The following is a 22,476-nucleotide window of genomic DNA, read 5'->3' on the forward strand; positions in this document are numbered from 1 at the left end:
TTATACGTTAACACCACGGTGGCACTTTTATTGTGTCGAATCTGCGACTCTAAACCGAAAGGTGGGTGTTCCCTTGGCTTGTTTTGGTTGACAAATGCTGCACGACTTGGATAAAGTAAGCGACCTTTTTCTTTAAAATTACAAACATTCATAACACATTCATCACCCTTTCTGTTTTTAATTATAACCAGTTGGCTCAACAGGTGTAGATTAGTTTCCACTTGGACGAAAAAGCGCAAATTAAGACAGTTCTAACCCAAAGTAGCTTGCTAGCTTGTGTTAGCTGCTCCCTGAGAGATAGCTTTAAAGCGTTTAACAGTTTAAACCCCTGTTATGTTAAAATGTTATCGTATACAGTTAAATGGATACTTGTGTTTAAACACTAGAAATGTAGTGGAAACTATATATATATGAATAAAATCCTCGCTGGGAAGTCTTATTCTCAGATTGCTTATGCTATAAAAGGCTATAGGGCTAGTTTGTAAAATTAATAAACTCTGTTGCCAATATGCAACACAACGTTGTTATGGTATGTTAAATCTGCAGCACAACAATTGTCTCTGGAGATGACAGTGTAAACAGGAAGTAAATATATACTAAGAAGAATGCAACAGTAACATTTTGACTTCATGTGTTTAATTCATGTCTTTGTTTATCATCCCCAGCATGGCGATCCCTATAGCCATCTTGGATTGTGATCTGCTGCTACATGGTCGAGGTCAAAAGACGCTGGACCGCTTTGACCTGGATTCTGTCTCCGACACCTTCCTCCTCAAACATTTTAGCTTCCCAAGAGACTTCATTCTTTATCTGGTGGAATTACTAAGAGAAGTGAGTGTGTCTTCACACTCAATGAACGCACACATGCCAGATATTACATCGGATGCGTTTACCACTATGTTGCTTTGTTATGTTTTGTGTTTTAGGATGTGTCTAGACGTACACAGCGGTCCAGAGCCATCAGTCCAGATGTCCAGGTGTTGGCGGCTTTGGGCTTTTACACATCTGGCTCATTCCAGACGTCCATGGGAGATACCATAGGGATCAGCCAGGCTTCAATGTCGAGATGTGTGTCCAACGTGACCAAAGCCTTGGTGGAGAAAGCTCCGGAGTTCATTGTGTTCAACAGGTATAGACAGCACGACACTTCAGAAACTTTACAGTTCTACAAGGAAAAGGAAACATCGCAGGGGTTCACAAGTAAACATCCCATTATTCTTTAATTTGAGGGGAAAAACATATATGTGTGACAAAATAGTTTGACACTCAAAAATACCATGTTTACATTCTTAATCTTTTATTAATATGCTTTCAAGGTGGAGAAGAAAAGGCTTAATAACCCTTACAGTATTTCAAACAGGGATCCCTCCAGCAGAGAGCTGTCCTCCCAGGATTTCAAGAAAATGGCAGGATTTCCAGGAGTTGGGGGAGTGCTGGACTGTGTTCAGGTTATATAAATAAGTATATTAACTGTAAAATTATCAGTTTGTATAGCAGGCAACTGATTTGTCTTTCTCCCTCTGCTTTGCTCTTCATCTCCAGGTCGCCATCAAAGCTCCAAACAGCGAAGACTCGACGTATGTGAACAAGAAAGGGTTTCACTCTGTAGCCTGCCAGCTTGTCTGTGATGCCCGAGGACTGCTGCTAAGCGCAGAGACCAACTGGCCGGGTGGACTCACTGACGCAGAAGTTCTAGAAAGGTCTGCTCTCGGCAAACAGCTGCAGGACACTGAGAATTGGTGGCTGCTGGGTGAGATTTTTAGACTCCCAACATCAATCTGTCTGAAAGATCCACTTGAGATGCCTGTTGTTTAAAGGAAGGTAAGAGTGCCTGTTTTCTGTTTCCAAGGTGACTGTCGTTACCCTTTGAGGAAGTGGTTGATGACCCCAGTCAACAACCCAGAATCCCCTGGAGAGTTTGAATATAATCTGGCGCATAATGCTACACTTGAGATAGTGGACAGAACCTTCAGAGCCATCCAGACCAGATTCAGATGTTTAGACAGCACCAAAGGATACCTACAGGTAAAATAACAAAAATAATTTAAACTACAAGGACCAGCATCATGATCAGTGTTGGATAGTCATCCCTACTCTTCTGTGTGTAGTACTCTCCAGCGAGGAGTTCATCCATCCTGCTGGCCTGCTGCGTCCTCCACAACGCCTCCCTGCAGTCGGGATTAGATGCCTGGACTCTGGAAAGGACAGACCCTCCCGAGCTACCAGAGAGCCTGGAACAGAGGCCTGAGGACCGGGACAGCCAGGCAGAGGAGCTAAGAAAAAAGCTCATACTCAAACACTTCAGCTGAAATGCAGCCTGGGCTCGGACTCAAGCCAGAGGGGGTCTCACTGCAAGTTCATGTTGAGGTCAAAGGGGGTCAAGACTGAGTCACATTAGGATCAGAGGAATTCATGTCTTTTTTTTTTTTTTTTTCACATTTAAAGCAAGAAAGTTGACGGACACAGTGTTGCTGATGCAGTTTTTTAATATTTTGCTGGTTTCTACTCTACTGACTACACTAAGATAACATATTTATATATGGAGGAACATGCAAGGCACTATACAACAAACCAGGACAACATTATATCCAAACACATTTCAAACAACTGAACCCTCTGGAAAGTGCTGGATTATGTTCTCTGGACATTGTTCAGATGTTCACAGAGAAGTTGGAATAATCATGCAGCTCCTGGTGTTTGATTCAAACTGTGTTGAGCTACTGTGTCGTCCAGGTTTCTTTACAAGTTGAAAAACTCCCCCTTCTGGTTACATTTTTTAACCCTCCCCACTTTAATCCCCTAAAACTCCACTGATTGTAATTTTTTTTCCCACTTTCCACAGGTTTAAGTCTGGACTATGTCACAATACAAAAAAAACAAAAACAAGGCCCTTTATTTACAACATCTGCACATTTGGTTGCAATTATTTATGTACACTGGTGCATTGAAACTGTAGAGGTTGAGATGGTGGAGTGACGGGCTGCAGTCATGTGATGCTTTTGTTAACACTTGTTAACACACGAGGGACACAAAACGAAACGAACAAAAAAAAAATTGTTTCTCGATGATTTTTTCATCAGAATTTGGAATAATTTCCTCCACGGACTTGGATGAGGAACAATCTTAATTTGATGGAAAACCATGACATTGTCAGAATAGTGGTGAAGAAATAAAAGCGTTTTTAAAATGTCCTGGTGTTCCCTCAGATGTCTTTCACTTCCTAGAATGTTTTAGTACCCTGATTGGCTTCATCAATATATACACACTTTCTACAAACAGGAATAAATACAACATGCACTGCTGTCGCACAAGCACAGTTAGTATTGATGTTTAAGAGGTTTCCTCTGCTGTTAAGAGGTTACAGGATGCATTTAAAGCATTACAAGAATAATGTTAAACATGATTGTCAATATCTGAAGTTGGTTTTCTATCAATTTCTTTGGATGTTTGGGTCAATAGCTTAATTCAAAAGATAAAAATAGAATCACTGAGAGCAGAACCCATTTTTTTATCACAACAGAGGATTTCATGCGACAGCAGTGAAACATAAACACTGTATTACAGTTAAAGACACAAACATATGTCAAAGTTTTACAATTCATGAAACACCATGTAAACAACATATCTTATAAAACTTCACATCATCCTAAATGCCAGAACACAACAGACAATTACTTTTTTTTTGCATAAAATAAATATGCCCTTTTTTGATGCTCAGAATATATTATAAGTTGTATTTTCGTGTTTTTTTTGTAAACATTATTTAAAAAAAAAATGATACAATAGGGTAAACTAAAACAAGTTCAATATTTCTTTTTTTGTTGCATAAAATAAATATGCTCTTTTTCTGATGCTGCAAATATATTACATATACAATTTTTTTAATTCCATAAAAATAATTTTATGTCATGTTTCCCCAGCCTCTGTCGGACCCCTTCAATACTCTGCTGGAATGAAAACATAGTTTCCAGCCCAGAAAGTATTAGTGTTGTGGTAAGAATGTGGAAGTGAAAAACAAGTTCTAACTGCAGAGATTTGTTTTGTTAATAAAACACATCAGATGTTAATTTGTAACAACCTAAAAACACATTACGAAACTGTCCATTTATGCTTTTCTCAACAAAGCTGGCTCCGGTTAAACATAAAGGTTTTGCTACTATTCCCCCAAATACTTGCACAGGCACTTAAAATTAAATGTTAAAATCCTGAACTCTAGGAACAGGAACCACAAGGGAACAAGCCCCAAAGACCACATTTTAACAAAATGTGTAACGTTGCTAAAGTTAAGTTTCCAGGTTTATAATTGCATGTGTGGCCATTAGATACAGTATAAGGCTGAGAAAGCACATTTTCAAGGCACTTTTAAACAATGGCACAGGATGTGTTCGTTTTTTAACACACTGGCATGTATGCTTTGGTAAAATGTTGGGAGAGACTCAAGTTGCATTCAAATGTACTCGTCCAAACTAAAAGAGCTGACGTGATTATTAAGTTAGATGATAGCTGAAAAACTGGTCAATAACAATTTGGATAATTGATTAATCAGCTATATGTCGTCTTAATTATTTTTTGTTTGTTATGGTACAAATTGTATCTAAGTTACTGTAAACTGTCCAGAGGCTCTTGAATTAACACAGTGTTTTAAAGCATCTCTAATATATAAATACATATGGATTATTTGGGGTATGTAAACGTTTCACCATCTCTTTATGCGTATAAATGGAAATTCCAATGATAAGGTCCCTTTAAAATCAAGTATCTTCAGGTGTAGCAGACTGTTGAGGAGAAGCATGACTTCAGGATGAGAGGAGTGCAGTGTCTGAGTCACTCACGAAAAGGATGACGGTTGAAGATGGACAGAGTAACCTGCGACGGACGTTGATGTGGAACCTGGGTGAGTCCAGGGATGTGGAGGTTTCGGGGTCAGAGGTGAGAGGTCATGGGAGGAGGGGTCATGCAGTCTGTCAGAATAACTTCAAGGCTTCGTCTGGTTTTGTTTCCCTGCGCAGAGATGAAAATAAAATGAGTGAATACAGTTTGATATAAAAAACATAAAGCACAGAGTATAAGTGGAGTGAGTCTCTTACCTCCGGTCTAACTCGGGCCCAGTTGTGTGGTTTCTGTGGGCGTCAGCGGTGTAACGGCTCGTCTGGATGTGGGAGCGAGCCTCTGACTGTAGCCTCTCCCCTTCTGATGTCACTAAACTCTCCTCCAATGGGGCCCCTTCATTGTAGAAGAGGAGGCTGCGGGAGCGGACTGTAACACAAACACACAGCAGTTTATATTTTCATGTAGTTTGGCCTGAAGTAACTTAACTCTGTAGAATTTGGTAGAAATGTGAACACGTGAAAAACTATTTACGTCTGTTGACTTTTTCAATGTGAATTTTTCTGTTCTAAATGATTGCAAATCAATTTCTTGGGGATTTAAACTGTTAGTCATTCAAATTATCACAAACTATTTTACCCAAGCCCTCCCTTTTACAAATAAAATATCACATTCTAGAGTTCAGGAGTGCCAGGATTTTTTCCCCCGCCGAAACATTTGTAGAGTAATGTGGCCTTGCAGACTTTTTCCCTCAACACTCACAGGACGGTTCCTGGCAGAATTAAGCAGGTGGTTAACCTGATGGCATCTGGTTTCAAAAAGGGGTTTTACCCTCTGTCCTTACTCTGAACATCAAAAACTGTGCACTACGATGATGTGAAATGAAAATGCTTATTGACCCACCCTGACTAGTGGTGTAGAGGTCCGCTGACGGAAGAGGGGGTGATTGAGAGGAGTGAGAGGAAGAGGAGGAGGTGTGACTGAGGAAGGAGAGGGGGGAGAGACAGGGGGAGAAGGTGCCCAACACCAGGACGAAACACACGGCCACCATCTGCACAAAAAGAGGAAGAGACACTTAATAAAGCTGTTCATATTCTACAGCTATGAACATGGCAAAAAAAACTTTCAGTTAATTTTTTTAAAATAATAATGAAGAGCTGGACCCAGATGATTTTTCCATCCCTTTTTGAAAAGACATTAGTCACACGAGACTTGAATTGTGGTGTTTGTGGTGGCTCTGCCCTCTGCAGGACAACTGAACACAGGGTGAGGTCTGATTCTGGGACTTTCATTAGGGTCTCCAGACAAACTATTATCCATTTGACACGCATGTTAAGAAATTGAACAGAAAACCATTTACGATAGTTACATTAAGGCGTAGTGTTCTCTCTTGTCAGTAACTTTTATGGGTAGAAAAACCAACAATGTATATAATAACAATTCAATATATAGTATTTTGTATGTATGTGTCTGTAGAGAGCTTAAGAACAACACAATAATTTTACCATGAGACATGTCCCTGTTTGAGTTGAGGCCATTTTAGAACGGGGAAGGACTTTCCCTGAAATCAGTGACTGAAGCTTCTGGAGCTGCTGTAGGAGAGACCTGGGGAGAGGAAGACAAGGATTATAGACAAATATTAGATCTCAAACCATCTGCTCTTTTCATAAAGCTGGTCTATAATGTCTGTCATTCTGTGTTTGCACTATTCTGCACTTCTCACGTCTGTAAGTACCCAATTTTTATCTCAATAACCCAATTATTAAGGAGCAGAAAGCAATTCAAGAAAGATCTTTTTTGATGAGAGTTGGATTAATGAAATATCACAGAATGTTCTTTTTAAAAAATTAGAAAATCTGCACATTCAGAAATTCCTGCTCCTCGATGAGATCTTCTAAATGTGCCGATTTCCTCCTTTTTCAGAATGTTCCATTATTAATAAACGGCTTTTAAAAAACATGTATTTTAATGAGTGATTTAAAAGAGTCAGTGATGCTGCAAGCCTCAGAGTATGTGCATGGGTCAACCCTCCATCCACCACTAAGTACAGTAGACTCGCAACATGTAAAACTGCTGGAAAACCACAAGAAGAGAAACAGGCGATTCATTTCACCTGAACTCTCCAATGTTCCACCAGAGATTTTCTCCACTTTAACGATGTGATATGCTGTGGTTTTTGTCAGTCGGCCCAAGAGAGTAAAGAGTGTAGTAGAGCTGCTGGACTGAGTTTAAACACGACAATAAAGTGCTGTGGGATCTGGAGAGCAGGGTTCTGATGGTATGAGCTGTCAGGACACACTCCGACCACTGAGCGGAGACAGAGAACCAGTTTCTCCTGAACCCTCTGAGTCATGACAAGTTGGAACCAGACAGTAAAGTGGCCAATCACATATTCTGTGATCAAATTAAACAATGAGCGGAGCAGTGTCTGTCTCCATGCACACGCCTGTCCCGTGCACTGGCGTGTTTAGAGAGCTGCAATAAACTTAAACATGTCATGATACAAAGCAGCATCACTCACACAGGACTTTGATGTGAAACCGCAGCAATTTACTGCCTCTGCTTAAAATACACAGGACTTCCAAAGGTTGTGTCGGTCGACCGGGCGAAGGGAAGTGTGTGTGCATTAAATCAACATGAAACAGACACTCTGAGGCAGATTCTTCTGGTTTTAGTGCACTTTCCCTTTGTTTTAAGTGTGTGTGCTCAGCTAAACTGATACAGAGCCAGTATATGAAGTGGACTCACGGACCTGACATTACTGCAAAGAATACTATTAATACTACTACTACTGCTTATTCTACTAGTACTTTTTATGACTAATTCAACTAATAGTACTATTCAACTTCTCCTCCTCGTCTACTACTATTAAGACTTCTACTAATTCTAATAGTAAAACTTCTATTAGATTATACTCTACTCATTCTACTACTAGTACTACTACTTCTACTGTTACTACTACTAATTATACTACTACTACTTATTCTACTCCTTCTCCTACTACCACTTCTACTACTAATCCTAATGCTCCTTCTACCACTACTAGTACGACTGCTACTACTCTGTTTGAGGGTCTCTTCAACCTGTGAGACGAAAGAATACTTGTGCAAAGCTGAAGCTGAGCACTTTTAAAATGCAAATCTAAATGCGGCGTGTAATTTGAGTTAAGACTATTCTTGTACGTCGAATAAACCAGCAGCAGGAACCCAGTTCTGCATGAATCAGACGAGCAGTGCAGAACAAAATGACCACTAATAACTGCAACTGGGCCATTTTTAGGAACCAGTGCTTTAAATTTAGTCCAGTCATTTCAGACGTTTTCTCCTCAGACCCCCCCACAATGTGGACTTTAATGTGCGAGACGGCGTGCTGTGTGCTGACTCATGTTTCCCACCTTGTGCCAACTCATTGTTCCTCTGTGTGGTGGTTTGACATTCATGTGTGTGTGTGTCTGTGTGTGTGTGGTGGGCAGGGAGGGGGTTGCTTACCATGAGGAAAGCTACAGTTAACTGGCAGCTTTAATGACAGACTGACGCTGCTACAGACTTTGCAGGGACATACAACCCTCCCCCCCCCCCCAACCCAAAACCATGGATCCCATCCCGCCACACCCACCCACCCACTCCAGGCTGGTTTCATATTGTTATAATAACAGAGGAAACCAGTGGAGCTGGGGAAGCTTTACTCATGGAGCAGATCAATTTCTGTTTAGTCACATTCTGTTATATATACAGAGTATAAACGCTAGTATGTATAATCTACAGTAGGCTGCAGCTCAGTTATATTTTAGAAGACAGATTAAAGGCAGAACAAGGGACAGTTTCTTCTGCTCCTGCTTCAGTGTGTTCAGAGACACAACAATGCTAATGTCAACCTGAGTGTGTGTGTGTGTGTGTGTGTGTGTGTCTCACCTGTTGGCAGTCTCCAGGTTTTCTACTTTTCTCCACAAGTCGCCGTTTTCTGACGTGTAGCTGTCCACCCTGACACACACACACACACACACACACACACACACACACACACACACACACACACACACACACACACACACACACACACACACACACACACACACACACACACACACACACACACACACACACACACACACACACACACACACACACACACACACACACACACACACACACACACACACAGGCAAAGATTTCCATCAACATCTTGATTCTGATATCCGGATCACAGATGTTATCACACAACCACATTGAGTCCAAATGTCACTTTCATTTCACGCCAGAGAGGTATAAACACAAATTCTGTTTCTAGACACGATAGAGGCATGGCTCGATGAAGAGGTCCAGACTTAGATGACTCAACAACTATAACAACAACCATGAACTCTATTGATGATCCTTCTATTTCTTGCAGCAGTGGCACCAGGTCCAGTAATTTACTTTCTGTACTTCAAAACCAATGAGAGAAGTCATGTTTTTGTGTGAGTGTGTTCCATTCCTTCACCTCAATCATTAGCCGAGTTAAGGACATATTAAAAACCACCGGGAATCAATCTTTCCAGGTATTTTAGAAGATTTAAAGCACTTTTAAGTTCCTCCGATGAATAAAGAAATCTGTTTACGTCAAAGACCTGATTTCGATATTTATAAAAAAGGAAGAGATGAGATTCTCTGCTTACAGCTTTCCTCCTCAGTCTGTCATCTCTGCTAATCCCACTGATTTCAATTATCAATTCAACACCTCGCTAATCTCTTGCTCTCTTTCTAATCCTCCTGATCTCCTCTTTGGGTTTGTTTGCGGCTCATTCACACACATTCTTTCCCCGCGAGTCGTCATGCTGTTTTCTCTACAAAGGGTCATCCAATAATTCTGTCCTCATGTCGAGAAAAGAAAGAAAACATCAACACAAAGCGGCGGATTTCTTCCTTTCCCTTCCTCTTATCTCTCCGTTCTCTTGATTCAGTTAAATGATGAGGACATATCTTTCTTTTAACTCTGAAGGGATTACGAGGACATTTTGTTACCACCTGCAGGGGCCTCTCTGGGCCAGAACGTATTGAATGACCGCACCTTTTGACTTTGTGTAATGAAAGCAACATAAATACAGGCCCACATTTTCATCTCTCTTTCAATCCCCCTTCCAGAGACGGTTTGAATCTGACCCATGTGTTCAGCAGGTTATTGGAGTCGGGCCACAGCAAGGAATAACAAAAAGGAAAAGAAACGGAATGAGGAGGAAAAGAGTTTCTGTTCACTTTTGATGTTCTTTAATGAATCACAAGACGAAGAGTGATGAAATGTAAACTCTGCAAAAAAAATTGAAATCAGAATTCCTTCTTTCAGAAGTGCTCATTGATATAACACAGCTTGTTACTTTAAAACCATTTGAGGAGACTATAATGAGAAAAAAACGATTGCAAGTTGCAAAATGACAAGTGGATACGAAGGTAAACCTAGAGGAGGAATGGAAAAAGAAGAGTTAAGATTTTTTTCCAAGCCTTACTTTTTCTCCAGACATTCCACATACTCTTTCTTCTTCCTCCGACTCTCCTGAGCTGAGATCTGGGAGGAAAAACAGACAAATATTAATATCTTTGTTTTTTTTTAAGTAATTTACTGGAGCGTCAGTGAAAGCGCAGCTCCAATTTATCATCACAGTATTTCCGTTACTATTTCTATTCTAAAAATCACAATTTGATCCATATCTGAGCTTTCTGACGTCAGAGTAACGCCACCACGTCCATCCGACTAGTTTTTGGTCAATCGGAGGATTTACCTTATTTTTAATCTTCCGTCTGACTCTCTTCAGTGCCTTCTCTTCACTCTTGGTGAGGGGGAGTTTGTTGGGTACCGGGTAACCCTCAGCCACCAGGGTCCTCTTCTCTTCTTCTGTCAGCATGAGGGGTCCTGAGCCCTGCAGCTTCTGCACAACACAACAAAAACTTCATCAATATATATTCAGTGTCAATAATTCATCCTAAATAACTATTGAAATATTAGGTTACCATGACCTTTAACTTTGACCTTTGACCACCAAATTCAGTTTGTGAGTCCAGTTGAATGTTTGTACCAAATTTTATGAAATTCAAAAACATAATATCTCTGGCCACTGGCTAAAACCGGAAGCTTCAATGGAGTCAGCTGATGGCTTTCCTACTTCACGTTATCCCAGTGCCAAATTTAAATTATAATCAATAAATAAAACTTCCATGTTGGAGCTTCTATTGTTCAGTATAAACAGGATTCTGTTGCATCATGACAGAAAAATCCTGTCAAATATTTGCTGTTATTTTACATTTGCTAAGATGCATCTAAACCACATTGATGTTATTTGCTGACATTGAACATTTGGTCCCGAACAATATTGTTGCTTACCACAAATGTGATTCATTTGTCTTGGGAGGAGAAAAGAGGCTGAATCTGATAGAAATATTATTCAGATTTTGCTGGATTGACCACATGTTGTCAACAAGTGAAATGATTGATTCAACCTCAAGATTTTAGCTGGTTTACACATCAAAACAAATTAGTATCAAGTATACTGAAGTCAGAGAGTAGATTCAGTCCCTACAGGCCAATTCTCTACCTCCACAGTAGGACACAATGTGTATAGGTTCCAAAAAAGTCTGGATACAAAATCTATACAAATATATCAACTTGCTGAGGGGCTTAAACACCCAATAATAACTTTCATATAGCCCCCAAGGGAATTCTTATGCTCTTCTACTCACATGTGCTGCAGTGAGGAGGGGTGAGGAGGAGATGGCTGAGGAAGAGGAGGAGGAAGAGGAAGAAGAGGCGCGACCTCCTGGCCTCTGCTGTGGTTGAGGGGAAGACGGTGGCAGAGGGAGGAGCGGGGAGGACGGAGGGAGGGAGCCGTCGCTGTCCCCGTGGTTGCTGCTGGGAGGGGTGGGGGGGAGCTGGAGAGCATCGTCTACAGTCGGGGGGGAGACTTGAATGAGCGAGCTGTGCTTTGAACTGAGGATGTTGTCAGTGGATGAGTGGGAACTGAGACACTTGACTCTGAATTATTTTACGGGGGAACGGTTGTTAAAGGGTTGACTTTCAAACATTTATAGGTTTTCATCATGTCTATTTGAAATGTGTGTGTGTGTGCATGTGTCTGTGCTGCATGTACCACTGGGCAGACTGAGACACTGGCCGACCTCTCTGGGTTCATCTTTTATAGCCACTGGCTTGATGTCGTCTTGACTGTGCTCCTGCAAACACAACACACACACACAAAAACGCACACAGTGAAGCCGGTGAACTCTGCCATCGTCAACATGCAGTGCTTCATTGTTGTGGTGCGGATTTACTCACTGTGTGTTTCCAGGCCGATCCTCGGTGCGGGGGTGCAGGGCTTAATATGAGAGGTGGGCCTTCCAGAGGTGGAGGATCTAACCTTTGACCCACATCAGGTTCCTCCTGTTTCACCAAGATGGCGGAGAGGTCCTGACTGAAGCTCCATTCGAACTCTAAGGGAAAGACAGAACATCAAACCATCAATGTACATTTACATACACATGTACTAAATGCATTAAAGTTTGGCCAAAGTTCTTGGTCGTACAACACTGGAACAATGTTAAGTCCTCTTCCACAAAGGCTGTGAAAATCTCTAAAGCTTTCTTGCTCTTGGAACTCTATATGTTAAAACTGATTTTAAACTGAAAAACACATTTGATTGTAACACTCGAGTAATTTATTTCCACCCATGAAGTTTCGTTATTTGCAGCAACTTCAGTAAACAACTTTATTTCTCTCGGGGAGGCTTCGCTGTAGGTCGTCCGATGGGAAGTAGCAGGGAGCTTATAAATCACACTTTCAAAGGAGCTTCCCCAAATCATTTGAGCACTTCCTGACAAGGCTGGTTATTACAGACTGCTGGACCACGTCGCTCTGGCAACTGCGGTGCATAATTTGTCTCCAGCGAGTGTGCATCTACCCTGAAATAAAAAGATGGGCTGACCCAGCAACTCCTCTCCAGGATCCTTCCTGAGAGAAGTAACACATCGCAGCCTTTAAACAATGTAGAAAATATGCATAATTGAGCCACTCTGCAATGAGGGCAGGGCACCATTTCAAGGAGGTTCACCAAAACACAGCGAGGACATGTTTCTAGAAGCATCACACGGTTTAGTCTCCTGTGACCTGGAGAAAGTATTTTTAGGGAGCCAAGTGCAGGGCTGCAGAAAAGCTGGTTACTCCTGGTTCATGTCCCAGCGGGCAGGGTGAAGAGGAGGCTCCGGTCCAGCCTGCAGCTCCTGAAATGAACTCTGTTGTGGAGCATCATCACAATTTTTCAGCAAATACACATGGGTTTGTGCAGAAAACTAAAACTGTAAAAAAGTTAAATATAAAGGATCTTTGATTATTGAAATCCAGTGATTCCCACACATAGGAATAACTCATTACCATGTCAAAATCAATTTTTATACTCATATTAGTGACTAAGGGGGAATTTAAACTACAAATGGAGTCCTCGGCACAAGATGTCATCATTCATATCAGGGATATTTTGTCTTAATTTCTGGATAGTGCGAGGAAGTAGTGAAGTGTCAACCATCTTTATATGCATAACATCAAAGTCTGCACCCCCCCCCCCCCCCCCCCTGCACCCATGTCCAAAAAAACGATATATATAATTGGCTCGAACAAACAACATGGTGGTATTTAAGAGCTTATATTATAAATAGACTTGAGTTTCCTTTTCCAAAACCTCCTCCAGTGGGTTGAGGGCAGTCTTGACTCCTACAGTTTGGTAACCCATGGGAAAACCACCACAGGACTCAACCAGGAGCCTCTAACATCCCAGGATATGACCTCGCTCCCGCAGGAGGTTCCTGGAGGAAGAGAGGGTCACGTCTCCCCCCCAAGGGCGCCTCACAAAATATGTTTACCGAGTTAGCTGGATAACTGCGCCGAGGAAAACCGAACAGCTGTTTTTCTGTTCACGCTCCAGATTTGGTTGCTTCCAGATTTTACTCGGCACTCTGTCCAGCTATTTTAATTCCTCTTTGAGAGACAGAATCCAGATGCAGCAACCCGCAGCATTATATAATCCAACGTCAACCGACTAGGTGGCCGTTTCTCTCACAGCTCAAATCTGATCCTTCTGCCAGGTTTCTCATTAGGTGGGTTTAAATGAGCCTTTCAACAATTTTACACAAAAAGAAGCAATTTTACTGGTCATGGAGAAAACAATTGAGCCGGATGTATACATCCATAATGATGTCATGCTGATATCATGGTGTACTCTTAAGAATGAAACCATTGAGTTGCATTTTGGGAAAGCGCCAGAACTTAACCTATACTGCACTTGTATCTAAATCTTGACCGTCCCCTCATCTATCAAAGAAAGTGAAATACAGAGTAGAAATTACATATTTGGATCAAAACGACTTCCTGCTTATTTGCACTGTGCTCGTCTGCACAGCGTGAGTTTATAAGGACCTACCCACCAGTGGGCCTGTTGAGTATGTATGCTTTCAATTAAGCCCTTTGAAAAGGTGAACTGGTTTGGCGTCGTTCCATTGGACCCTCATTAGGAAGGAGTCCAACTAAGATCAGAGTCAAATAACGTCTCTCCGCTACAGGCTTTATGTGAAGGTTGTATTTTAAGTTTCAGTCTAAGGTGAAACTATTTTTTTAGAAGTGAAATCGAGACTAAATCGAACTGCAAGTTGAAAAGGAGGCGAGTGTGGTTAATAATCGAGTCAGCATTTTGGAAAAAACATGAACACCAGGATGTTAGTCACAACACACACACACACACACACACACACACCAAACAGGCTCCTGTGGTGTATAGAAAGAGAGCAGTAGCAGTTTAGAGAGACAGGGGCTTATGTGTGTGTGTGTGTGTGTGTGTGTGTGTGAACATGATTTTAATCACCTCCTGGTTTCCTAGCAACATTCTGCTGGTAAAATGCTCTGAACTTTACAAGCTGTGTGTGTGTGCGTCTGTGTGTGGGTGTGTGTATGTAGAGGGTGGAGGTGTGTGCCTGTCACACAGCTGGTAGCTCGTCTTTTTATCGTGTGCGTCTGCACAGCATAGATCTGCACGGAGAGAATCTGTCCTAAAAACAAATCTATCTTTCTTTCTTTCTTGTCAAACATGGAGCCAACATTTGCACTGTAATTAATATCAGAAATAAATACGGACGTCAGAAAAACTGGCAGACTGCGAGAGGTCTCAAGCTGGAGTAATTTATTGGTATCATCTGTATTGATTCCACATTTTGGTTTTTCATTGAGCCCGTTGGACAAACACTTTCACAGAGGTCATGTTGGCACGTCACAGCAGAAAGTTCACTGGAGCCGTTGATAGCATTAAGAACAACTGCGTTCCGTTTCTCCATTTCCACCTGGCTGAGCTTGCTGTGCACGGTGACTCAACCTCCAACTTGCTGGGACACTCTGCTTTCGTGCAGCAGTGATCTGTCAAAACGTCTGCCGTGCAAAAGCTCTGTCAAGACATGTAGAGAAATCGACTTTGTGAAGCGATGTTTGCGCCGGAGGAAAAGGTCAAAGGTTCACGTTCATATTTATACTGTGTGTTTCAGCTCTGGTTCTTTACTGACTTACAGACTGAAGTTTTTCATCAGCAACACAAACAGTAGATTCAAAGAGGTTTGTCAAAAAACACCTGAAATAGTTTTTTACCCCTTTGGAACTAAGACCCCCCCCCCGAAGTCTCTGTTAATGAGCCAGGCCCTGCTGCTTCCCTGAGCCTTGTTAAACCTCCTTCCTTCTTTAAGCCAGTGCTTGATTGGAAGCTTTCTGCAACTACTTCTTTAATGAATACCAGAAGCTGTTAGCTGTTAGCCGATGCATAGATTCATCCTGTGCATCCCAGTTATTCTCTGCATTTGTTAAGAGGCGTGCATGAGAATTTATTTTGTCTGTTGCCCATTTTCCTTCACATTACAAGATAAAAAATTATAAATATAATACTAAGAGGTGGAGATAGGGACAAATAATTAGATTCTCCTCATATGGACTGTATAGCTGACAGAAGGGTTTTTACTTCGCTTTGCATATTGGCTTCATTAACCTCTAATTGACAACAGGATATTCCTCACATGCACCTAACATCTGCAACTGAAGTAGAAAAAGTCAAAACCTCACACACGTTTCTTTCCACAATTATTTTATATTGCACCGTCACAAATGAAGGTATGCACGGAATTATTGTGAATTAAAAATGAATAGAGATAATGGTAAGAGGATGATGGTTCCAACGTGATCAAAATAATCATCATTTCAGAGGACATTTTTGAATAATGAAAGGTAATTTGCAGTAAGTGAAGCGATGCAGTCAAGACCCTGATCCTTTCTTTTGCGGGATTCTCTACGGATGCTGAATCAACAGAAAATACAATTAAAAGCAAAAGCCTGCGTGTGTGGGTAACATGTTCGACAGGAATCGTCTGAGTGGAGCGAACCGAGGGGAGGCGGTGACTTTGTTTGATCTCAGTGGGACGGCAGCAGTATTAAAACTTAAGATGGAGCAGCACCACAGGAGCTGCAGTAAAACAAACAGCTTCTTTTTCACTGATTGAGAACAAGTTCGCCGACAGCGAGAGGCGGAGAGCGAAAAGGAAAGTTACAACTTGCTGAATAATGTGTGAATGTGTGTGAGTGGCCCACATGTTTAAAATGCCTCTGGATGAAACTCCATATGGAGAGAATGAACTGCCTTGTTATGCTGTTTGACTATTGGAAGTGATGTGATTAAAAAATGGGGTGAGACGTTATGATTGACAGCTGAGACCGACTCAGTCACAACTCCATTCCCGTCATCAGCGTAAGACGGCAGGTTCGTCCATCTTTATAAACAGTCCATGGTCTATACAGTGTTTTCTATCAAGCTTTTAGGTACTTTGATTACTTTGCACCACTGTAGTACATTACCAGCTGCGTAGTGCATGGTAGTATTCCTGCTAGTTTTGTGTATCATGTGTGAATAATGAAATATAATTGGGAATTGTGCTGCAGAGCTGCAAAACAAACACACGGGAAATCATTATATTTCATATTCTATGTTCATGTTGAGCTTTATGTAAAAATATTCAATGATCAATATGTCAAATCAATTTAATCTGGGATCAGTATCAGATCTGAACATCCACTTTCCTGATCAAGATACTTTCCTATTCTACTGCACATTCCTTCATTCAGAGCAGACTGAGTTTTTATGAAAGGTCAAAAACCTCTAATATCCGCAGTTACTGCTACTCCCTTATTGGGCTCTCACTGCATGCTGGGACGCTCTGCAGAAAGACACAGAGTGTAGCAAGCACGAGGATCCATGTGAGCTTTGGAGATTAGAATTGAATACCGACAAAAGACACCAGCATTTATGTGCGACTCCTGCCAGGACCTACTGCTTTCTGTGACTGGATCAACTTCTCAGCAGCAGCAGCCTCAGTCAAAATACTTTAGAGGCCAAAATGGCAGCGAACAATCCAGCTGTGGCACAGAAATGTTGTTTCAACTATATGAGAAAAGAAAATCTGGAAATCAAAACTATGCAGTGAGCAATTTGACGTGCAGTCAGATCAGGCCATCAGCAGAACGCAGTGCAGCACAGCGTTTACCAGGTGGAGCGTCAAGTGCAGAAGATCGCCCTGAAGTCATAAGTGAACGCTGCTCCCGCCACAAAAACGACACAGAAAAATGTTAATCCTTCAGTCAGCACGCAGAGATGATCACTGGCTCCCACACAAAGACGATCAAACAGTTCTTCAGTTTCTTTAGGAGTTTTTTTTTACCTCAATATGACTTGAAATCCAAATAAGTTAAATGTTATGATCAATTATCAATTCTGTTTAAAATCTGTTGAAATTAAGTGCTTGGGGCATATATTAATAATAATAATTATAATAATAGAGGGCTCTACATACACCCAAAAAAAACAATAAAACATATATATTATATACTGGTCCATTTGTGCAGCTTATGAATATTAAAATAAAAGATGTAAAACTGGTGGAAAATACACGTGACAAAAGTTTATGCCACGACTTTCAAATAGGCTGGAAAGGATCCAAGATCAGATGATCAGATTGTGGTTTAGAATAAGATCTAGGTCACGTAAGGCATTTAATTATGAAGGGATGAGTTATGTGTGTCCTAGTGCCGATTATATGAAGACAAATGTGTTTATGTCTGTTTATGTCTTCCATATGTGAGTTCGCGATGACAATTACATAACGTCACATGGAAACAAGAAAGTTAAAGAAAGGGTCTCTCAATCAAACGCAGCAAACGGATAATCGTGAATTACGAGTGACCAATACAAACAGTGGAAGTTAAAATTACAGACGACTGAATAACTGGCAGCAGTGGGGTTTTCCTCTGGGTTTGAACATTGTTGGAAACATTCCAGATCATGTAAATTCACAATAGTCAACAAATATTTCACACAGATCAAGTAGTTTTAAGACATTTTTGTCACATTGGACATCTTGAAATAGCCTGAGAGCAGTGGAACAGGAATTTCATTCTCTCCCAAAGCCACAGCAACACTCTTTTTGCTCCATGTGCTGATTTGGCAATGCAATCAATCTGACATTCATTCCTTTAAAGTGGATTTAATTAAATTAATTGAATTAAAAAGGAGACAGTGAAGGGGTAAAGAGAGAAAACAGGGGAGGCAGACACAGACCGGGAGAGAGAGAGTGAGAGAGATAACCTGACATCGAGAAAAAGAGAAAAAAAGAGAGACAGAGGGAGACAGAGAGAGAGAGAGAGAGAGAGATAACCTGACAGAGAGAAAAAGAGAAAAAGAGAGAGAGAGAGAGAGAGAGAGAGAGAGAGAGAGAGAGAGAGAGAGAGAGAGAGAGAGAGAGAGAGAGAGAGAGAGTTTCCTCTGGCTCTGACTTAAGCTGCAGACTCAAAACCATGTGCTTGTCATAGTTTTGTGTGAGTCTCTGTGTGTGTGGTGTGAGTGTGTGTGTGTTAGGTGGGCAGGGCTTAGCTGGAGGAAAACTGCTCAGACTGGGATCATGCTGTGAGCAGCAGGATCCCCGGGACAAATGGAGAAAAAACATGCATGCATGCAGACAGACGGACCGACGGACAGAGTGAGAGAGACAGGTAGAGACAGAGGAAGACAGTGGGGGATAATGGGGAAGATGAGTCACTGAGAATGAGAGAGGCTTAAAGATGAGGAAGCAGAGGTTTGAAGCAGTCTTTTTATATTGCACTGCTCCTGCAGGCACAAGCATATCATAGACAATAGATTGAGCCAATCATAACACATATTATATGACAGACAGTGGATTCAGCCAATCAGAGACAGGGTTTGAACAGACAACCAGATAACCAGCTGACAGACGGCATGGCAAAGAACCAGACTGATGATCTGCAGCAGTTCCGATTGGCTGTGGATTTTCCCAGGAAGCAAAAACTAGGAAGAAAACCTAAAAATATCAAGTAACCTACCAGACTCTTGGTCCATTTTGATTGACAGGGCTGGGCTCTGGGGGGCGGAGTCTTCACTCAAGGAGTAGCTGTGCTCCGCTTGGATATCTGTTGTAATCAAAAGCATCTTTCAGACACGGAATATAAATGATATTTACCTACAAGTCAAAAATATATATGGACGGCAAAGACTTAAAGATATGAAGGAAGAGGAGTGTTCAAGTTTCAAATTGAAGAAGTAAAGGACAAAGTGGTCTCAGACTTTAGGTCACATTTTCACCTGTGTCCGTTTGTCGGCAGGATTTAGCAAAAACTACAAAACTGGGATGGGATGGGACTCGGTAAGAAAATATTTAAAGACAGTAGTTTAAGCTCTTTATCGGCTTATTTCTTTTTCAAACTAAACGTATATGAATCAACATCCAGCACATTGTAGCCTGAACGCTCAGCTTGGAGCCCCCTTCCACAGATGCAGCACCTGCTTGGCCAGCGATTAAAGTCCAGTGGGTTTCCTGCTAGTTAACAGGCAGGAGTCTTGGAAGTCAGAAACTCGGAATTTGAATCTCTTGGAAAAGGCCAAGACCGCTTTCAGTGATTTCAGAGGTTGTGGTGTCAAGATTCTAGAATCCAACCATATAATAACACAGGGGTCTTTTGGCTGAGGAGTGGAGCAACTGACTGCTGGAGGTTATTCAAGGTCAACTACATGAGAGTGAGACGGAGGAGAAGAAAAATCTGAGAGTACCTCAGAACTAAAATAATTTCAAAGTAAACAACTTCAAGACAGTGGTTGGGCATCGGAACATTTCCAGCAACCAACGTCTTCTACCTACTGTGATTTGGTTTCATTGGAAATAAGTTTCAACTCCGAAGAAAAAGTTTTAGGAAGAAACAACAACTGTGATCGTCATATTTATTTGTACAATTCTAATACAGTGTAATGATAACGCTTTATAATAAAAGAAGGAGCTGACCTGGGCTGCTGTCGATGTCCATGTGTAAAGGTGAGGGTCTGTCTGCCAGCAGGGGTCGCTCTAATATATGGTCGTCGAAGAAACTGTTGAATAATTCGCTGCTGAAGTCGTCCATCTGGTCACCTGAGAAAGGCTGGAACACAGGGAAAGATCAGAAATAGTTAGTTTATACAGAGTAACAAAGGTTTTCAATGGGAAATCATTGTCTTTAGTTTGTTAACACACAAAATAAATACATATTCCATCATAATTCAAACATAGCCTCTGCAAACTTTCCATATATAGTAAAAGATGAAAGAGAACTCCTATATCGCTCAAACTTAAAAACGCATCTGAAAAAATGGACTCTCATAAATCAGGTTTTCTTTATTGGACATTTGTGATCATCGCGGGACGCCAAGAAGAAGCGAGGCAAAATTATTGCAGACGATGTGGAGCAACGTGTTCGATCACTGAGCTTTGTTGCTTCTTGCCGTTATTTAGCTTCGAGTTTCAGCTGAACTATACAATCAATGGCTGCAACTGATAACTACTTTTATTTCTGATTATTAATCGATTTGTTTTTTTTCCCATCCATTCATTCAATAATTTCTCCAGAACCTGAGGTGACCTGTGACATGAAACAAAGAAAAGACTCAAGCAGCTATCAAATAACACAGATCCATTTTCTGTTGACAATCGAATAACGGTTTGATCCTGAAGTACAGACGGAGATTTCTCTTCGAGTCCGAAACCAGACAGACACATTAGACTGTATCGATGGAGCGGAGAGACTCACTGATAGATTCATTTTCAGGCTGGATGAATGAGTCACTGAGCTGAGAGATGCTGCTCTGGAAGCCTGGGACAGCGCGGTGCTATGCTTCCACTGATTTACACACAAACACACACACCATATGAGTCACCGTGAGCAAATGTGCACAAAGCAATACACACGCACGCACACAAGCACACACACAGGGTTTGAACTGTGTGGTACCTGATTTGATTAACAACAAATAGAAAAAAAAAACTGATTTTATTTGCATGTCTTCCTGGAAATTAGCTTTAGCAGTTTCCACTCGTAACAATGAAGACCCAGCTGGGATAACAACACAGTTATACAGAACCAACTTCAATATTTTCTCTGCTGTCATAAAAATGGATCACATGTGTGGTGAGAGCCGGGGCCACTTCTGGTGAACCGACAAAGAACTCGTCCAGCCCCGAGTTCCCCCCTCAGCCCTGTGAAGCATTTGAGCCTCTTCTGGCTCCATCGTTTTGGCTTTCCATTCCACATACTCCACTGTCATCAAGCAGCAGGCGGCTCGGATGAATCCATAGCATGTTAATACATCGCTGACATAAGACACTAAAACATTTCCTGTTAGTCTCGGTTTATATTTAAGAGTGCAAATGGATTTTAAACCTCTTGTATATATCCTTATTCTAATCAGATAACTGTAAACTATTTTATTAATCATTAGATTTATTGGCTGGATCAGCACTACATCCCCAAATGTCACTGACGGCCCGAGTGAGTGATCGGGTTGAACCTGCTGCACCAAAGGTCGGTCGGCCAAGTTTTGGGAGTTTCCCCATTGGCCTTCGTTCTTTTACACAGGAATTGGTGCAAGAACTTTCTATTACCTCATTAGGGGGACATTTAACTTTATAACGCACTTTACTTCAAGCAATAGGGAAGGTGTGTCTTTGGGAAATTTTTACGTTGCAACCAAATAATCACATTCTTGGCCGAATAAGTGTTTAGAGCGTAATCAGGCATGATAGTTACACTACTTGATTATAGGCAATGCTTATGTTTCTGGTGTTGACACAATTAACCACACACATTATCTCAGTGTGTGTCTGTGGGATGCCCGCAGCTGTTTCACGAAACCGTGCAATGTGAGCACAAACACACACAAGGTCAGCATACACACGGTGGGCAAAATAACAGAAGTACATGACACGCGGAGAAGTGCTGATGTTTTGAAACTCAACCTTGAACTATCGAGCTGTTTGCAGAAAAAAATTGCATATTCTGATAGAAATGCCAATTTAACACAAGCAATAGCCATTGAGCAAATAAACCTGGCGATTTTAACATCTGCAATAGGAATAACACAAGAATCCAGGACAAACAAAGGATCAACAGGGATATAATGATCCGTGCTCAAAAAGCTGTTTGCACACACATCCTGCAGCCACTTGCTCCTTCATACATAAATGAAGACTCATTCATTCATAAAAAGGAACACACAGCAGCAGTAGTACTGACAGAGCTGCC

General features: G+C 41.4%; 2 protein-coding genes across 3 annotated transcripts in view; one reads left to right on the forward strand and one right to left on the reverse strand.

Annotated features, from left to right (window-relative positions):
* harbi1 (harbinger transposase derived 1) lies at positions 1-3,191 on the forward strand. Of its 2 annotated transcripts, none has more exons than XM_062380871.1 (7): positions 1-115; positions 666-831; positions 927-1,129; positions 1,349-1,448; positions 1,543-1,750; positions 1,850-2,025; positions 2,109-3,191. In XM_062380871.1, exons 2-7 carry the CDS (start codon positions 667-669, stop codon positions 2,307-2,309), a joined length of 1,053 nt encoding a protein of 350 aa, XP_062236855.1. In that variant the 5' UTR covers positions 1-115; position 666; the 3' UTR covers positions 2,310-3,191. The 2 variants fall into 2 exon arrangements, with proteins under 2 accessions (XP_062236855.1, XP_062236856.1); XM_062380872.1 differs by having other exon boundaries at positions 1,361-1,448.
* creb3l1 (cAMP responsive element binding protein 3-like 1) overlaps positions 2,408-22,476 on the reverse strand; it is a 25,987-nt gene continuing 5,918 nt past the window's right edge. The window contains exons 2-13 of the mRNA XM_062380870.1: positions 20,208-20,340; positions 19,255-19,341; positions 12,127-12,281; positions 11,942-12,023; positions 11,535-11,737; positions 10,580-10,726; positions 10,307-10,365; positions 8,739-8,807; positions 6,333-6,432; positions 5,731-5,878; positions 5,088-5,256; positions 2,408-5,001 (exon numbers count right to left, since the gene is read on the reverse strand). Of these exons, the coding sequence (XP_062236854.1) occupies positions 4,965-5,001; positions 5,088-5,256; positions 5,731-5,878; positions 6,333-6,432; positions 8,739-8,807; positions 10,307-10,365; positions 10,580-10,726; positions 11,535-11,737; positions 11,942-12,023; positions 12,127-12,281; positions 19,255-19,341; positions 20,208-20,340 (1,389 nt within the window). The 3' untranslated portion in view covers positions 2,408-4,964. The remainder of the gene's footprint in view (positions 5,002-5,087; positions 5,257-5,730; positions 5,879-6,332; positions 6,433-8,738; positions 8,808-10,306; positions 10,366-10,579; positions 10,727-11,534; positions 11,738-11,941; positions 12,024-12,126; positions 12,282-19,254; positions 19,342-20,207; positions 20,341-22,476) is intronic.

This window comes from Platichthys flesus, chromosome 22, assembly GCF_949316205.1.
Source record: "Platichthys flesus chromosome 22, fPlaFle2.1, whole genome shotgun sequence".
Classification (NCBI taxonomy): Eukaryota; Metazoa; Chordata; class Actinopteri; order Pleuronectiformes; family Pleuronectidae; genus Platichthys; species Platichthys flesus.